The sequence below is a fragment of the Equus caballus genome, chromosome 17 (genome assembly GCF_041296265.1).
Source record: "Equus caballus isolate H_3958 breed thoroughbred chromosome 17, TB-T2T, whole genome shotgun sequence".
NCBI classification, from domain to species: domain Eukaryota; kingdom Metazoa; phylum Chordata; class Mammalia; order Perissodactyla; family Equidae; genus Equus; species Equus caballus.
Genome location: NC_091700.1, coordinates 45,479,458 through 45,498,337, shown reverse-complemented (window position 1 = coordinate 45,498,337; position 18,880 = coordinate 45,479,458). Strand labels below are relative to the sequence as shown.

Here is an 18,880-nt window from a genome sequence, read left to right as displayed (position 1 = left end):
CGGCCAGCCCAGGATAAAGCCAGGGAATTTCTTGGGCAGGTGCCCATGATCTTGATGCCCCATTGTCCCTTCTTTGCAAAGACCCATGGATCTGAGCCTTGCTCCCCAGACTTTTGTACAAATTCATGGTCCTTTGAAGACTTTTCTTGTCCTGGATTTCCAACCTCTGTCGCTGCCTGCCTTTGATCCTATCCTGCACCTCCCATGCTTGTAGATTTCCTTCTCTTGAGTTTGGGCAGCCAGATCGTTCTATCTTCCTGACCCCTGGTCCTACCCTTGTCCTGTGCCTGGCTTGTGCCTGCTCTTTGCCTCAGGAGACCTGACTGGCCCCGGCCTTGCTCTTTTCTCTGGTGGCCCAATTTATATTTTCCCTGCTGCCTCCTCTGGCCTGCCTGAATCCACTGACCAGTAACACCACCTCTCCAGTCACTTACAGAATTCCCAGTTTCCTTCTGGTTTCACCCTCCAGATGGCCAGTCAGGGGAATGTCAACATCCTCTTCCAGTTCACTGCGAGCAGCCATGGCTTCGATCATGGTCCTAAACACTGACTGATAGGAGCTGCTGAAAACCTACAATGAATGAAATATCCAGAAAATGGGAATTATGATTGACTAATTAATCACTTTTATGACTCCCAAAGGTGCCAGGTGAGACTTCAACATGTTATTCGGAAAACACAAACAGTGGGAACAGTAGGGTGGCTAGCAAGATTTGTTTTAAAGGATATTTCTATTATTATCATACCCTCTCCTCACTCCCCAGTTTCCTCAAGATATTTGTGTGTGTGCGTAAAGAAGCCTGTCACTGAGCTAACATCTGTGCCAATCTTCCTCTGTTTTATGTGGGAGGCCGCCACAGTGTGGCTTGACAAGCAATGCTAGGTCTGCGCCTGGGATCGGCACCTGCAAACCCTCGGCCGCCAATGTGGAGTGCGTGAACTCAATCACTACACCACTAGGCCGGCCCCTCAAGAGTTTTTTTTAACAGCAGCATACCAAGAAATCTTCTGAGAGCATAAAATTACCCTCTTTTTCCAAATGTGGAGATGGCTATAGAATGTAAAAATGCTTCTGTGTTTTAAGAGCATCACAGGCTTTCTGAGTTCCAGGAATGGCCAAGTTCCCAGTGGTTGCTCACTCATTCACTGTGAAGGATGACAGCCTTCAGGAAAGCAATGTAGCACCCAGCACATTATTGCAGTAGACAATTCTGTGTTTAAAGATTCTTCCAAAGCAATGACATTGCAAGCTGCCCCCCTCCTTTTTTTTTTTGCCCTGAGCTAATCCTCCTCTTTTTTTGGTTGAGAAAGATTAGCCCTGAGCTCACATCTGTTCCAATCTTCTATTTTATGTGGGTTGCCACCACAGCATTGCTGTGGATCCAAACCCATGAACCTGGCCATCGAAGTGGAGCACGCCAAACTTAACCACTAGGCCACGGGGCTGGCCCTGCAAGCTGACTTTTTATTTTGTAAATATGACCATTCTATCCTAAGTCCATGATGCTAACCAGCACTGACCCATAGGTGGGTCCTCATAAGAGTTTCTTTCGGGGATCCCTTTCGTCGGAAGGTGAAGTTTGGCTTGCTGTCGAGGAGATCCATGGATCTGGCGTGTTGCCCTGCTCACGTACAGGTTGAGGTTGTTATTGTGGTTGTTCAACATTGGGTAATGTACAGTATGCCATTAACTTATTGGCCTCCTATAGTGAGTGGAAGACCAACGTATGCAAAGTTGCGTGTGACCTGGGAGGGATGGGAGAAGGTAGCATGTGGTTGCCCGGTTTGTCTAGGGTGGAGGAAAACTGGGGTGCCTCAGGTCTGGCTTGCTTGATTCCCAGCCTCTGCACACTCCTCTTCCCATTGCTAGTGTTAAACTAATTGAACAAGGAGGCCAGTAGATTTGAGGTGGCTCTAATACCACGGTGGCCTGTGTAAGTAAACCAAAATCTAAGCCTGTAAGTGCCTCAACGTTACGAAATTGAAACCCAAGCCCAACCTGTCACAAGCTGCCGACAATAAGGCTTTTACCTCCGGCCAATCAATAATTTCCTTGCTTTGCTTCTGCCTTTTCTCTGTAAAAGTCTGTCCCCAGCTTTTGTCGGTGGAGTGCTCCTCACCACATCCTGTTTGGTGATGCCCCATTTGAATCGATACACACTCTGATAAACTCTTAAAAACTTTAATTTGCCTCAGTTTATCGTTTAACACTGGAATCAGTGCTTCAGGGTGGGTTGAGGTTAAGGCCCGTGTTGACAATAATTCCTGCCTCTAAATTCCTCATCGTTGAGAGTCCCTCCCTTGGGATGGAGTGACTTCTTATTTGCCTAGGCCAGAGATCTTCCACCATCCCCTTTGGATTCTAAGTTTTGTTCATGAGAAAATATGGTGCCCACTGTGGTCCACTAGACAAGAGAGCCACTGGGTGGCCCAGTTGAAGTTCTCGTCCCATCTGAGTTATGCCGCTCCACTCGATTTCGTGAGCAACATGATGTCCTATGCGGTTTGTCACACCTGCTTCCCGAGCCGATAGAGTGGAACTATCCTCATTGTCGTAGTGAGCGCATTGGGCACCCCAGTGATGAGTTCCCCCGTGTGCAGAGACTCCTCCTGGGTGAATCTGTGTTTCTTGCAACCAAAAGAGTTTGCACAGCAGGGTTTGTGTGCATGAGTGTGTCATAGAAATAAAACAGCATGTAAAGTAAACCAAAAACAGCAAAGGAGTCAAATAGTCAGAATAACCACAGTAAGGGTTGATAGCCCCTATTCAAACAGGAGGACTTCAGTGGCCTCTCCCTAGTTTATACCCCAGTGGTTTCTGGTGTTCCCCCAAAAGGGACCTTAAAAGTCCACACAAACAAGTCTTTCAGCTGCGGGTACCACGTGGCACTCATTCCGTTCTTCCTGTCCTGCTCTGGCCCCCGTTGTTCACATCTGCCACCTACAACTTTGCCTGGAGAAGTACCGCTTCGCCGGGCTGCACAGCTGCCCGTTAGGAGAATGCCAGAAACTGGGCCACAGGAGGTTCCTCAGCATCCTCCTAAGCTTCCGGTCCTGGGGGGCAGAGTGGTATGGAAAGCAGGGGGAAAGCACCCCTCAACTCTGTGCCGTACTTTGTCACCTGGGCAAAGCCTCTGAGATGGCAAGACAAGGTGCTTGTGACCGGAGCTGGCCCATGCAGCCCCCCTGTCACAAGGAACCCTCCCAATGTGCCGTGCTCATCCAGAACTTTGCATAGCAACAAGGGAGATGTCTCATTTCGGCCTGCGACTGCCGCTCTGCCCGATACAGCAAAACCTCAATTGACTGGTGTGCTGAAGGTTTCTGAATAATCTAAGTTTCTTCTTTTTTTTTAATGCTTTTTTGGTGAGGAAGATTGGCCCTGAGCTGACATCTGTTGCCAATTTTCCGTTTTTTTTTTTTTCCCTCCCCAAAGCCCCAGTACATAGTTGTATATCCTAGTTGCAGGTCATTCTAGTTCTTCTATATGGGATGTCACCACAGAATGGCTTGGTGAGTGGTGCTAGGTCAGCACCCAGGATCTGAACTGGTGAACCCTGGGCCACCATAGCAGAGTGCACAAACTTAACCACTCAGCCCTGGGGCTGGCCCTGTAAGTTTCTAATTAAATCAATTCCTTTAGATTTCAACTCCAGCTGAAAAATCTTTCTAAAATGTCTGAATTTACTTTCTTGTCTTAGTAAATCCAATGTGGCGAATCTAAGTTCAACTAATCTTTTTTTCCCTTCGATGTGGTATTTCAGTGTTTGAAAAGCAATTCTTATTAACAAATGTGTATAGAAGCAAGTGTAGAAAGTAAGGAATTTAGACCTAAATATGTACTGAGACCAGAAAATTCTCCAACTAAAAAAAGTTTTCTTAAAAAAACTAAATACCTAGTTTTCTTTTTTGTCTTCTTTTAGGTAACTTTAGAAAAATATATCTGCTGAATTTTGAGTTTCAGGGACACAAGATTTTATTCCTGTGATTGTAGTTAGGATCTACAACCCTGAGGAAGTGTCTTAGCCTTAATGAAAAGGATGCATAATAATGCTTCCACCTGAATCGACATGTATTGCAAGTCTTAGAGGTAAGTTGGCACAGGAGCTTGGAGCCACCAGGCTGTACCAGCATGAAAAAATTCATGCAGTAAAGACAATACAACACACTGTAGATGTCAGGCTTATTCAAACCATTATGACTTCCCATCTTGTCTCTGGTTTTTGGGTACCGCTGGGGGAAAGGACATCCACTGGATCTCAGGGCTGGTTCCGTGCCCTCTGAAAGGTGGTCGTCACAGACTGCAGGTCTGGGGGAGGCGGCCCCCGGCTATTTGTTGCAGTGTTTGCCGGCACTGTGGAGGTCATTGTCTAGAGCTTCTGTCTTGCAAGGCCACCTGATTCTTGGTCCTTTGGTGAGAAACAGCAGGCTTTTCTTAGGGCTTTCGCTGTCTGTGCTCATTGGGGATTCTGGGCTGCCGTCTTCTAGAAGCCAGTCAGGGATATATGAAGCAAAAAGAAAACTCAGGAAACTTACCGCCATGTCATTCCTTGGGCCCCAAGGTCCCTAGCTGGTCTGCTGCCTTCTCTCTGCCTTTCAGAAGCTTCTTAAGTTTGTTTTACATATCACGTCTAGGGTAGCTGTATTTAGTGGGAAAAGTATATCTAGTCCATCTTTCCAGGATCTAACTTCATTTTTACATAGAGTTTCTTCAAACAATGATTTGCCTTGATATCTAGGTAACGTTGATGTTTTGTTTTTGGCTTTGCTGCCTTCAAAAGCAACTCCGAGGGTGTTTGTTCCTATTACCAACAGGGCTCTGGGAAGTGCGGGTCTTCTGACCCTCCTTGAGTTAATGTGTGTCATTTAAACTTAGGTCTGTTTTATGAAAGCTCACCAGGGCCGCGCTAACAATGGAGTGAAGCTGTGAATCCCAGGGCTCAAGGGGCAGTGCCCGCCGGCCTCGAGCCCCCCTGCTCCACCATTTGGAGCAAGGGAGTCTCAGTGTTTCTCCAACTTACATTGTTACTGAAGCTCTCCATTTCCAGGGTTTCAATGGGCTCATTTAATACACGATCCCAAAAGCTCCCTTGGGAAACAAACTCCATGGCTTTCAATTTTGGAAGTTACAGCAAAGGGAAAGGCATTTGGAAAAGGAATCAAAACAAAAGACAAAAACAGAAACAGGTTTATGACATTCATCCTTGCTCTTTGAAATGAAAACACATCATCATCAATAAGACTAAGTCAATTCACAAAATTACCTAAAATTCAACTTGAGGATGTTAATAAAATAGGCATACAAAGGTCAGTTTCAGTAGCTGACTTAAGAAAGTGAGTTGTGTGCTCCTGGTGGCTGGCGAAGTTTCATGCGACAAGGTGACATTTGAGTGAGTCCTGAATGAAGCAAGGAAGGGAGACAGCTGGGGAAGAGCATTCCCCAGCAGGGAGCTGAGAGGTGCAAAGGCCCTGAGGTGAGAGTGGGTGGGAGTGTACTTGACATATTTGACCAACTGCAAGAGGCACAGTATGCCTGGAGAGGAGCAGAGCGTGAAGGACGATGGCAGGAAGGGACAAGCGGCAGGGCTAGCTCACGGAGGACCTTGCAGGCTGCAGGAAGGATTTTAGACTTTATTCTGAGAGAGATTTATTCTGAGTGTAATTTTCCCTTGGAAGTCTTGAGAAATATTCCTATCTCCCGCCAGTTTTGTCAAAAATTGCCAATTTCCAGAACTGCATATGGTTCATGCTTGCTAATTAAAGTGTAAGAGATGAATCCCCAAGCCAGTGAGCTAAAAAAAAAAGTCTACTAGTGATAGCAAATGCCTTTGTTCTCAAGGTCAGCCACAGCCTGGTGACTCTCTGGGCCAGGAGAGGGGCTTAAAGCCTCCAACGAGACAGGGTGCAAACTGAATGGAGGAGTTGATAATTACAGCTTGGGCCGCGTGTCCCTGCTCCTGGGAATGCGTGGATCCGGAGACGAAAGCGGAGAGGAAGGGCTCTCACAGGATAATTGGGCCCCCGGGGAAATCATGGTGGCCTGTTGTCTCAGCTTCGGGATGAGACCTGCCCGTCAAGCTGGGCCATCCAGACAGCCCTGAAAATCCACCAGGTTGACTTTTTCTGTCTGATTTTGTGTCCCTATCACACCTTTGCGGGCGGACAAGGGACATTCTTTGTGGTCTCCACACACACTGATTTTGTACTTCTTCCCAATTTTGGTTCAGTAATAAAAATGCCGACTCCACTGGGGCCCTGGTGGGATGGAGACCTGCTCTCAGCTGGGTCTGTCTGTACCGACCAGGCCCATGGGCCTTCCCACCCGCAGATCTCCTACCCTTGCTTCGGTTTGCTCCTGACAGAAACCCGCTGTCTGCGGTGGACCCCGGGCTTCGAGGGTACCCCCTGCAGTTCCCACAGGACATGCCTTCCCCACTGGGGTCCTCATAACTGGCAAAGGCAAGGAAGAAGACAAAAACACTGTGTGCCCCCATGTCTGCGTGGACATGGCCTAGAGAACTTCTAAAGAGCCATTTAGGAAAAGCCAATGAGGCTCTGTGAGAATTCACGAGAGCACCCAGGAAGCTCCTTTTGGTTGTCCCTGGAGAGCAGACAGGAAGGAACAGGCAGGACAAGGGTCTGGAGACACCGAGAGGCAGAGCCTCGTGTAGGATTCTGTGAGTATGTGCCTGGCCTGCATTGAGAGTAAGTCTGGCCCTGGCCCTGATAGCTTAGCAAATCCCCATCAGTTGTGATTGCCTTATTTTAATGGGCTTTATCGAATAATATAGTTAATTTGAGGGGAAGAACCAGTAGGTGTTTATGAAGTGAAGAGGGTGGCTTGGCAGCTTGATTCCTAATTAACCTTCCCTTTGGGGATTTCTGTCAACCTCTACCTTTGTTTCTAATGAGATCATTTTCTTCCCCTGAAGTTGCTCTATGGGAGGATGGGGGTGGGGAGACTGCAGAGGAGTGTCAGGCCAGGTTCTTGAGTGGTGGCCCTGTCATCCAGGACCTGGGCCACTCTCAGCCTGTCACTCAGCCCCTATGCATCTCGTCCCCTCCTCTGTGTAACGGGAACCATAGGATTCACCTTCAGGATAGCTCAGAGGAGCGTGCGGATGGGTAAATGCCTGGCATACGGGATTCCCTAAAGTGGAGCGTGTCTTCTCTGGGTCTGATTAACAATAATTCTTAATTCTTCCCCATCCAACCAATGTCTCTCCTCTAACAGTTTTTCTTGACAGACCACAGTTCCTGAATTTGGGATAGACATTTCAGCCGTGTGTATTTGCCCTGCAGAGCACATCCCCACATTACAGATGAGGACAGGGAGGGGAGAGGCAGTAAGCAACTAGCCGGGGTGCCAACTCTGAGAAATGAGCAACCCAGCTCCACTGACAAATGAGCACACAGATGAAACTCAGTCCTCTTTTCACCTCCTTGACCCTTTATGTAGTGGATTCCCTGTTATCCTCGATAGGTGGATCAAGGCTTGGTCTAGTCTTGCGGTTGCTATGGGCATGAATCTATTAGGCATTCTAAACCTTGCTACTCAAAGTGTGGTCCATGGATCAGCAACAGCAGCTGCTGCTGGAAGCTTGTCAGAAATGCAGGATCTCAGACCTACTGAATCAGAATCTGCACTTTAGCAAGATCCCTAGATGATCGCTCTGTCTGTTAAAGTTTGAGCAGCCCTGCTCTAAACCCTCCTGGAAATGGAATAAGATGAAGAAAACTCTATTGATCAGTACCCTTCTGGAGGTGGTGGGGTGGTGGATGGGATGGACAGAGTTTGAAAGTTTGTTTGATAAGCCACCTGTGTAGGTAAGCCCTGATTCTCCTCCCAGCCCCCACCCTGCTGAAAGACAACAGGTCATAGTCCCTAAATTGTTTTCTAACAGGATGGGTCTAGTTAATTGCAGGGCTTTTGTTTTGTGGAGTGATGTATGCAAGGTGGGACACTGCCACCATAAGGGTTCTCCCTTGTCCTTCCCCCGTCACAAGATTCAACTAACCCATCCCTAATAAAAAATTAATGTCTTTAAGGGTACCGTTTGTGGGGGCTCCAATTTACCTTCTTCCAAGGTGCCATCGAATGAGTCTATCTGGAGGGGTCCACGTGTCCCACTCAAGCCTTGCTGCCAGACCACAGGGAACCCAGCAACCAACTGGACCCTCTTTAAGTGTGGGAGTCCCTGTACCAGAGCTTGAGCAGAGAGATGGACTTCTGGTCCTGTCCCAGGTCATTCTGTCTCGCTCCAGAGACCCTCTTTCTGTTTCTTGTTCTATCCCCCTTCTTCAGGAAAGGACATGGAAACACATCCAGGTTTGGGGGCTGCATGCCCAGAATGTCCCAAGGTCCTCTCTAGGACTTGGTGCAAGCTGCACCAGCAAGCGACCCGCCCACCAGGGGCACCATCCTTAGAACAGGACACTCTGCAGGGAGCCGTCATCTTTGGGTATAGGATGTGGGACTCACCATTTTCTTGCTCTTGTGGCGCTTCAGGGATACCACACGCTGAAGAAGAAGAGGAACAATCCTTAAGGGAGTGTGGTGTGGGGAATTAGTCCGGATCTTTTGATTCCCCAGGGAATCAAGTTAAAAATCACCTCCTAAGTCGCTGGGGAGGCGAGGGTGGAGCGCGCATGTTTTGGGATAAGAGGCTTCCATGACCTGCAGCAGTTTGGGGTCTGTAGCTCATGCTCAACGAGTATTGATTCCCCTCCCTTCCTTCATGTTTCATGCCCACTAGAGTTTCAGTTCTGAGAGGGTGGGTGGGTTTTGTTCCTCTTTCTCTCCTGCCCAATATACAGTAGGTGTACAACGAATGTCAGTAGGTGTACAGTAAACGTCATGGAATGAACTGAGTATAATAAGCCGTTGTCTTCCCTCCAAACTCCAGCAGTAAATATTGTTTCCTCTCTCCAAAATTCAATTTTAATTCAAATTTGAAAGTACTTTCCCCTCTGGCTCAGTTTCTTCCCTGAGCCTTGAGCCTTGCCATCAAGCCCTAGGAATAATGCCTTGGCCACAAGCCTTAAACTAAGGCAGCCCTAGTCTAAAATGGTCAAAAGAAGACTCCCTCTGGCCCGGGGGAATGCTCATTCTCTGCTTCTTACCTTTTCATGGATAGATCTGTAACTTCTGCAAGTTGTTTAAAATCATCATAAAATTATAAAATTAAAATGATACCTTCCAAATCAGACATCAGCATCATTGTTGGGCTTCCGTGTTTGCTTGTAAGTCTCAGTTTTGAAGCTGCTGTTAAAAGACAGAAGAGGGTGGCCATTCATGATTTTGACCTCACACTTTCCAGTGAGTTCGTATTGGACGTTTAGGGTCTGAGGGTCTTTCTTGGCCCCCAAGGCTGATCAACGGAGGGGAAAAACCAGTTGGAGGCAGTGCCAGCATACACCAGATGCGCCCCCTGCCCCTCCTCCTCTCCTTTAGTTTGCTAACTTATTCTAGGACCACAATAAACTACTGGTGGGGAAATGTAGCCCCTCTGTGGCCTTCTTCTCTGGTCACCATGGTGCCAGTTTGGGTCCCCAGGATAGATAGGATGGCTGGGTTTGGGGGGTGGGTACTTCAGAGATATTCCTCTGTCTGTAGGAGGAGTAGCTGTAGGAAGCATGGAGCCAAGTGGCTCCAAGGCCATGTAGATACATTATGGGGTATGTCTGTCACTGAAGGAAGTGGGCGGTGCTGGTGTTCTGTCGCCATGGGTTCCCCGAGAGGTGCACAGTGGGGGCTGGCTGGGAAACAAAGGGGCTGTCTAGTACAGATCCACTGAGATATGCAACGGGAGGCCACTATTTTTTTAGAACTTCTGGAAGTTCTTGGTTACCCTTATTTCATGTCTTCTGGAATTTTGTAGTCCTGCCCTTTTTTTTGCCTCCCCCAACCCCTACCCCTCCCTCTTCCTACTCCTAAACATTTGAGTGTCCCCTCTCCACATTCCATTCTTGATAACACAGAGGAGCAGGCCCATGACGAAAACGCAAAGGTGAACCACTCCATTGTCCCCAGGCAACGTCGGGATGGGAGCCGGGTCTGCGGTGCCGGGATGAGAAGCCTTGGGCGCGCGCACGCAGTGTCTGTGCTTGCTGGTTCTTCAGCTGCGACTGACCCATCTACAGATGAGGAATTCTCCAGCTTTACGAAACCTCTTTCCACCATGGCCTCATTCTGACTGTCAGGAATAATGTCTTTTTCTTAACATATTTCCCTGAAAGTGGTCCTGTTTTAGCCCTTCAGTGCAGATGGAGAGTTCAGGCCTCGGTTTTGTGTGGCGGATCATCAAATGTTTGAAGGCAGTTATCCTGAGAGTCACGTGTCTTCCAGACTGAACATCCCCCTTTGCTTGAACAGTTCCGTGTATGACGTAGGCTCCAAGTCTGTCTGACACCCCTTCTCCTCTGAGCCCCAGCCACGTGCTCGTAGCCCTCACAGAGCGTGGTCCCTCAAACTGAACGGCTGTCCTGAGCCTGGCCCTCCAACACAGGCTAGAGCAGGACGAACCCCCCTTTCTATAAACTTTCAATTGTATTTGGTTATATTAACTTTTCTGGCAGCCACATCAGTCATACCACTGACTTATTGAGCTTGCGATTGAGTAAAGCATCTGCAACAAACAGGGCCTCTCCATCTTGTACTTCTCTATCCTGTTGTTTTTGTGGGCCTAAGAGCAGGTTCTCATGTAAATTACCATTATATTTTATCTAGCCAGTCAGTCCTGGGCCAATGTTTCTGCCTGCCAGAATCTGATCACATTATCCCCATCACCCAACAGCTTCAGGTCTTCTACGAATACAGACGGGCCCCCTACATCTGTGTCCAAGTCCATGGTACAACGTACTGGACAGAGCCCTATGGCTCCCCACTGGAAAGCGGGTTGACCCTGATCCTTAAACAGAATCTCTGGGTGGTTATTTAACAGTTATTGCTCCGCCATCTGACATTAGCATCCACCTGACAGTTCTCTATCTTGTCCACAGGAACATGAGAAAGCCTTTGAAAATGAAATGTTGTGGAATTTGGGCCTGCTGGGTGACCACAGCTCCCTCATCTAATAACTTTGTCAAAAGGTGACCTAGCATCCAGCATTACTTGATTTGTTCTGACTGAGCCTATGCTGCTTTCTCATAGTCATTTTGCTCGCAATATTTGACCCAGATTGGTCGCAGACTCATTTCCCCAATTTTCCGCAATTCCTCAAAAACCATAAACACGATTAAGGTCTCTGCTCTCTATGGGTATTCTAGGGTGTTTATCTAGGCCAGGACACAGAAGTTACTATTCTCTTCTGATCTCGTCACCAATCTTTGGTTTCTGCTACGTCTTGCGTAATTTTTTTGCACGCCTTTCAATCTGATGATCATTTTCCTTCACAGCGAAGTAAAAATTAAATAGCAGTTGAAGAACATGACTTCCTCTGAATCATTCCTTAACATTGCACTAAACAGTGGCCCTGTCTGCCTTGATCTTTCTGCCCCTATCCCATTTTAAAAGGGCCCCTTATTTAGTTGCTGCCTGCAGGATTATTATTAATATTATTACTATTACTATCACTTTTTGGTAAGAATTAGTTTATCCTGGGCTTCAACTCTCCTGACACTATTTTTAAAGTTCAGTGCCATTTTCTTACCTTCACTGTCGGTAACCTTCTCATCTTTTTAACCTTTGGACATGATTTCAAAATCTGAGTGCATTGAAGGAATCTCTGTGCAAACACTAGTTTGCACTTTTGGGGGCTTTCCATTCTTCTTCCCCATCTGGCCAGGTGGCTGGAAGGAAACTGCTCCACTGATGGCACTTCCCTCCCTCTGCGTATCCCCACCCACACTTCTATGCCCACAGTGTCTCGATGTGTGCATATTTCCATACACAGCCCCCTTCCAAGCAAGGCTGTGTTTTGGGAGTAGGAAACACCCTCTCATCACTATATCTGATCTTGAATCAGATGAGCATTCGACAACAATTTCACAAATATTTAATAAATATTTATAGGTGCTTACTATGTGCCAGGCACCAGCTCTTGAGGGTTTCTACCAGCGGGGCTAGAATGCTCTGTGTTAGGACTTCCGGTCTACTTTGCTTATGACTCTGCTCTGTGCCTGGATAGGTAGACACCTGAGGCCATCAATAGTCCTTCTGGTCCTCCTTCAGAACGCTTCCTCACATGGGTCATGAGGCATTTCCAGTGGCTTTGGCATTCCTTCCTTGTGAGACCTGCTACTCTCTGTAGTAATAGGTTTTGAGGATTTATTTGGGTGTTTTTTCTCCATATTTGGTTCAAAGTTTTATTTGTCGAGAAGGGCCTTGCCACGTGAAATGCTGTTTCTGGCCCACTGGGGTTGAACAGTCCCATAATAAAAAAATGCTTTAAAAATAGGAACCTAGCACCCATGAAATACATCCTACACTGGAGGTTATCTGGCTCTCCAACATTCCTGTGCCTAAGCATCCTCTGGGAATCTTGTTAAGAATGCAGGCAGGAATCCTGATAAGGAAAGCTGGGAATCTGCATCTTTACAGGCACCTGGTGATGGGGACGCACAGCCGTGGACCTCAAGGAGCAGCAGTGTCCACAGCTGCTCTCATCTCCGCTTGCTCCTGCTGCCTCGGCCCCACACTGCCAGCTCTTTGGATTGCTTTTGCCTTGATTGTCTGAGTTTCTCCAGCAAGTGGATTGGTGCCTTCCGCCCTAGGCTGAAAGCAGATTCTTTTTTGCATCCACCATGCTTGGGAATCTTTAGTGTTCTGTACTCCAACTGCAGAAGGACTGGCTGTCCTTCTTGGCATAGGCCGCATCCCCATCACACACAGATCGTTTTCTCTGTGTCCCTTTCCTCTACCTCCTCTGGACACAGTTTTGAGCTCTTCTCCTTTCCTGGAGCACCATACTTCCTGGTTTCCTCCTGCAGCTTCCTCACTTTCTCTCACAGCTCTTCACTCTCTCAGAGAAGTCTCTGTCACATATTTGCTCCAGTCCATTGGCCAGACACAGTTATGTACCAATTACTGGCACATTTTATCCAATTATTACCAACGCTCTCCAGAAAGATAGATTGCAAACCATGGGCAGAAGGGAGTAGAAAAACCTCCATAAATTTTAGAGAATTCCTTGCTTTTCATTGTGTTTCAGTCTCTGCTGTAACCACCATCCCTTCAGGTAACTGCAGGAACCTGGGGTGTGTCACTGACCCTGATTTAGAGGCTCCATCGCAGTCCACACCTTTAGTCCAGGTCACCCACGTTGCAGTATTTGATCAGTTAGCATTTACAGTGTGGGGCTAGACTTTCAATAAACACTAAATATATCGGCTTTAAGGAACTCAGTAGTAGAAAGACACTTAGCTGCAAAACATGCGCCTACAGACCAAATATGCAGAGTGCTTACAAGCTAAATTACGTACAGACCTGGGTAGCTCTGTCAGTTAAGCTCAGGGACCAAAAGGATCACGAATGACCAGGTCAAATAAAATAACGACTTCAGGAGGGGCTCTCTCTGGAGGTGGGTCCACAGCGGTATGACGAGGCTCTGGAGCCCCTCCTTCCCACTCCCCAGCCTTCTCCTGTCTCTTTTCTCCTCTCCCACATCCTCTCAAGCTTAGCACTGGCACTTTACAGGTGATTACCCAGTCAATGACTTTCAGAATTCTGCTTAGGAATATTTAGATAAATGATCAGATTTTTCCCAGCTGTCATGCTTACTGACTTTGAAAGGGTTCCAGTTCTCAGGGCTCCCTCGGACCACACGTGCTCACAAAGGTCTCCCATGAACCGATTTAGCCTGTAGAATACTCCTCATCGTGTGCTGCCTATGCCACTGAACCTGGGCCGGCCCTGTGCCTCTCCATTCTCCCTCATAGGGTTGCTGGCTCCTGATTTCATTTAACCACATTTGAGCCACAACATATAGCAGACACGGATGGGGCGGGGAGGTGAAGCGATGGGGGAATCTAATTTACCGCTGCCATGACTACAGATGTGAGATGAATCTGTGAATCTGTGATGGATCAATCTCACTGAGGCTGGATTTAAATTATTAATAATAGTGAGAAATGCTGTTCAGTGTTCCATCCCCAGGATCCTAGAGTGAGGCGCTTTTAGCCTTAATTGGGTAGAGGATTAAGATCCTCGAGGCAATCTTGCCGAACTCTCTCTAGGGTGTCTCCCAGTTGTGGCCACAAAAGTTCACACCATGGATGTTTGTGGCTGGTTTTGAATCAGAGCTGACTTTGACTGCCTGCTGAGACAGAGTCTGGGGTGGCCTGAGGCCCATTTGCTACTGTCCATGAGATGATCTCGGTATGGCCTGTCACCGCAGGGAACTAGTCTGTAATCGAGCAAGGAAATGACCTGTGTCCCTGGGGAAATAGGGCCTGTGTTCATGTGGAACAAGGACAGGAAGACTAACGAAGAGACAGGGAGAGACTGAAGAAGCGATTTGTTTCAGCACTTTGCTGGTGCTCATTCTCTTAGGGGCTCTGGGATGGAGAAGGGGGCAGCAGGGCTAGGAGAGGAGTTTAACTTCTTACCCAAAACATGACTTCAAATGGCCCAGGAAGCGGTCTATATCGTTAGCATGAGAGTCAGTAGTCAAGTCACAATATTTCACATAAGTGGAATGCGTTCCTGCCCCTCCCCCCGGGGAGCCAGCAGGGCACAGTTTTCCTTACCCGACAGGCTGTCATAGATCCATTCCGTCTGTGTGCTCCGGTCTTGCCAGGCCAGAAATTCTCTATCCTGCTCCACGGAGGATGCAGGAGGTGTCGTGTCATAGTGAGGAGACTTGCTGCCAGGTTCAGAGATAGAAGCAGGGACGGTAAAGAAGGTGCTCACCCAAGAGGGGCCGGCAGCTGGGCTCCTGTCACAGGGGAGCACAGGGGCCAGTCACTTTCCAAACAGGGGCCAGGTTGGGAACCCAGTGCCCTGGCTTGTTGGGAAGTTGGGGTGGTGGCTGCTCTCCAGCTCCTGCAGACTTCCGCCTGCTCCAGATGGTGGATGTCACAAGGTTAGATGGGACCAGCTTGTGGATCATGGAAAATAGGCCTCTGTGCCATTCTGGACAGCAGAGCACCATGTTGACAACTGCTCCTTCACTTAGAGTGAAAGGATCTGAGGGTGCCTTCAAAGACCAAAGAGTCTGGCTTCCACAACTGACAGTCTATGTTCTGGAACATTCTCTGTCCTTCCTGGCTCTGACCCTGTTCATTCCAGTGGCTCTTCCTGCCTTACAGCTGCCTCAGGCAGAGTGGAAAAAATACCACAGTAGATGCCGCAGCAGCTTAAAATCCAGTACTGAGGTCTGCGCCCTCTAGTCTGCCCGCTACATACACCACCATCATTGAGGAAGGTTTCCACAGGGCCTGATGACGGGGTGGTGAGTGTGAGGGGCAGGCCCTGCTGTCTGGTAGCTCAGGATCAAAAGGGACGACACCGACATGCAGACCCATACCGTGTCCTTCCTTGGGAATCTCTGACTTTTAACTGGGGGCAAGAAACCGTAATTCGAAGGAATGAGAGGGTTCTCTGGGGTGTTTTGGCCTTGAAGTCATCTCATGTAAACTGGTCCAACTGGCAGGCAGAGATGGGCGTAACAGAAAATGCCCAACATATAAATGGGCAATGACTATGGTTGGTAGAAAAAAACATAGACTTTGGTGTCAGGTGACCTGAGCTTAAATTTGGCTCTTGCACTATAGTGGAGTAACTTTGGGTCAGTTACTTAACTTCTCTGTGCCTCAGTTTCTGCGGCTTTTTGATAATCATACCTCCACCACAGGTCCCCACAGGCGAGGACAAAACGAGAGTGGCAGTTGTTCTTACAGGGGAAGTAAGAAGTTCCGCAGCCCTTCATGAGACAGGCCCGTTCCCCATCTGGGTCAGGGTCCCCCAATGCAGGACAGGGAGGGGTGAGGGGCTGCAGGCTGAGGCTGGAGGCAACGAGGTTGAAGGAGAGAGGAGGAGGCCACTTGTTCTACCCAGGAGGTGCCATAGGAATGCTTTCCTCCTTTCAGCATAGGTGGGAGTTACAGGCAGATCTTGTGCCACTTCCAAGGGACCCATGGGAGGGCCTGGGTCTGTGCCGGCCTGCGGGCTGGGGCAGAGTGGCTGTGTTCTCAGGATGCACCACTGAAAAGGGGATCCGGGGTCAAGTGGCAAGACGGCAGGTCCTAGGTCAGTCAACCAGAGGGATCAAGAACTAGTGGACACAGATGAGCTCTTCAGGCAAGTATCAACTCTTGCTCTGTTCCAGGCCTCAAGGCCGGATCAGGAGACTCCCCTGGGCTTTATCCTTCCAGTGGGATAATGCCTGTCCTGCCTCACTCATCAGGTGCCCACTGGGACCCAAACAGATGATGAAAGTCCCCATGAAAGGACGTTGAGAAGTCAAAGCTGCCAAACCAATGCAGGGGTTATACTGAAGGTAATGGTGGGCCACCCTTATCTTTCCATTTTCAGGTATGTTTACCCAGCACCTTCCCTGCCACGCCTGTCCTGGGGTTGGGACATTACAGGGCTTTCTAGGGCACCTGCCAGGGCTCCACTGTAGCTCAGCACCTGGGAAGCAGGACTCCCTAGGGTTCCCGCCTACCTGGGCCAAACACCAGCTCCCTTCTCCATCCGCAATGGGGAGGGTGCCAGGAGGAGCCATTGCATCTGCGATCCCAGGAAGCTCTGACGGTTCCAGGCCTGCTTCTGCAGCTGCTTCAGAGTGGGGAAGGCCTGGGGGACCGCAGGGTATGCATGGGGAAGTGGGAGAGGAGCCTTGCTGTTTACAGGGGACCCGTGAAAGCCCCGACCTGAATCGGCTCCCCTTTCTCAACCCCCGCCTTAACAAACAGACGCGAGTGTAACACTTCTTGCCTAAAGGGGTTTGTGGAAGGTCCAGTGTCTCGGCAATCCTGTGTCAGGAAACACCAGGACCTCTCTGATCCCCATGCTCTCCTCGGGACCCCAGGAACAGGAAACCCACTCAGCTGTACTATGAATAAAGGACCGGATGGGTGCGTGTGTTTGGAATAAAGCTGAGTAGGCATCATGATTTTCCTTCCAGGCGTGCTAAGTTTTCTACGTGGTGGCTCGTGGGGCACAGAACGGAGAATAACAACAACCTGCAGCACTTACTGAGCATGTCCTGTGTGCTGGCTACTGTTCTAAGAGCGTCCCATGAGTTAATATTCATTAAATCCTCACCCCAGCCCCGTGAGGCCACAAATGTTACTGTCCCCATTTTACAGATGAGGAAACTGAGGCACAAGGAGTTTAAGTGGCTGCCCTTTGGCACACAGCTGGCTGGGTGAAGAAGCTGAGATTCTAATCAGGCAGTCAGGCTCCAGAGTCCCTGTTCTCAATCACAACCTTTCAGGTGGTCACGTCCCTGTCGGGCCCCTTCACGGCCACATTACTTCATACACTATGTGTCAGTAACTGAGGTGAAGGGGCCTTCGAAAAGCCGCTCCCTCTCACACTTTGCCTTAGTGGGGGCGGTCCTGTTAGATCCGTGTTGCTGAGCCTCCGGAAGTGTGAAGCATGGAATGGAAGGGCCAGCGTCTCCACTCCAGGAGTTGGGGGCTGGCCTCGCCAGGTCGAGGGGCAGCTCTACACAGAACCCTGTGCCCTCAAGTTGTAGCCTTTGGCTTCCCCATGCAGCAGAGCTGGGATTTCATTCCTGCTTCTCCCCATCACCAAACTGGCCTTGTGCTTTCTTTGCATCTAGTGTCAACCGACTTCACCAGTGGAGACGGATGACCCCTTTCCCCCAGGCATCCTTTGGGGAGAGATGGTAGGGGGTGAGCCACAAGGACAAGGACTGTGAATCAGAAGTCTTGTGTACTCCTATGCTGGTTTCGACAGAGCTGGCACAGAGAAGGCATTTACTCATTTATTCCATATGTTATCGACTGTCTGGGATGTGCCAAGCCCTGTGGCAGTTTAATGAATACTCACTGAATGAGAATTTAACCCTTGGAAATATGCCTGAGCAAGGAAGATGGCAACTTCCTTTGGGCATTCATTCATCTGTTCACTGTGAGCACTGCCTGTGGGCTCTTTGCCATCTCTTCCCAGTTCAGACCTTCCCTCCAGACTCAGATCACCCCTCCCCTTTCATCTCTGTAGTCCTGGGTGCCCATGACTCTGGTCTTGGGACCATCCCTCACCCTGTGAGTGACTGAGTGGTAGAGGGGAGCAGTATTAGAAGGGCCTTTGTGTGTGAGTTCCAGGAAAGCCCCCGACTGAACCCCTCCTTCCTCAAAGGACCTGCTCCCCGCACCCCCACCCCATCCTCACCACCCCTGACTCCCCATCTTTAAGATTGCAAAGGCTCCTGAAACATCATCTCTGAGTATGAATTTCCACCCGATTTATCCAAAAAGAAAGCTATTACCTTGCGTTAAGATAAGGCAGGGTTTGTGATGAAGAAGTCATCTTGGATTCTTTTGGAAAAAAGAACAGAAAGACAATATTGGAAAAAAAGAAAGCATCCTTTGTTCTATTTACAAGTGTGTTGTTAAGCACATGATGCTGGGACTGGGATGGAGAGGCCCCAATTTATAGAATTTTTCTGTTTTTACTTTTCCCTAGTGTTGTCTATCTCAATGATTTCCTTTAGAAATTATGACGCTGAAATTTTATAAAATCAAAGAGAACTCAAGGAGATAATTTTCATGAAATCATGGATTTTGGAAATTCAAGTCTGCTTTGTTGATCTTTTGAGTTATCACAGAGACCTCCTCTGTCACGGGGTGAAGGATATCAGCACAGGAGAGGTGCCTGAGGGTTCAGAGGTTATAAATATGTATATATTTTTTGCTGAAGAAGATCAGCCCTGAGCCAATATCTGTTGCCAATCTTCCTCTTTTTTCT

General features: G+C 48.6%; 1 protein-coding gene across 7 annotated transcripts in view; it reads right to left on the bottom strand.

Moving 5' to 3' along the window:
- The window catches only part of ERICH6B (glutamate rich 6B), a 64,244-nt gene that overhangs the window by 21,170 nt on the left and 24,194 nt on the right, over positions 1-18,880 (bottom strand). For 2 of the 7 annotated variants that reach the window (XM_005601235.4, XM_005601236.4), the window contains exons 4-9: positions 18,402-18,450; positions 14,689-14,876; positions 9,197-9,265; positions 8,483-8,521; positions 5,022-5,110; positions 435-571 (exon numbers count right to left, since the gene is read on the bottom strand). In XM_005601235.4, the coding sequence (XP_005601292.1) occupies positions 435-571; positions 5,022-5,110; positions 8,483-8,521; positions 9,197-9,265; positions 14,689-14,876; positions 18,402-18,450 (571 nt within the window). The remainder of the gene's footprint in view (positions 1-434; positions 572-5,021; positions 5,111-8,482; positions 8,522-9,196; positions 9,266-14,688; positions 14,877-18,401; positions 18,451-18,880) is intronic. The other 5 variants (XM_070239761.1, XM_014732099.3, XM_070239762.1 and 2 more) reach the window with 3 other exon arrangements.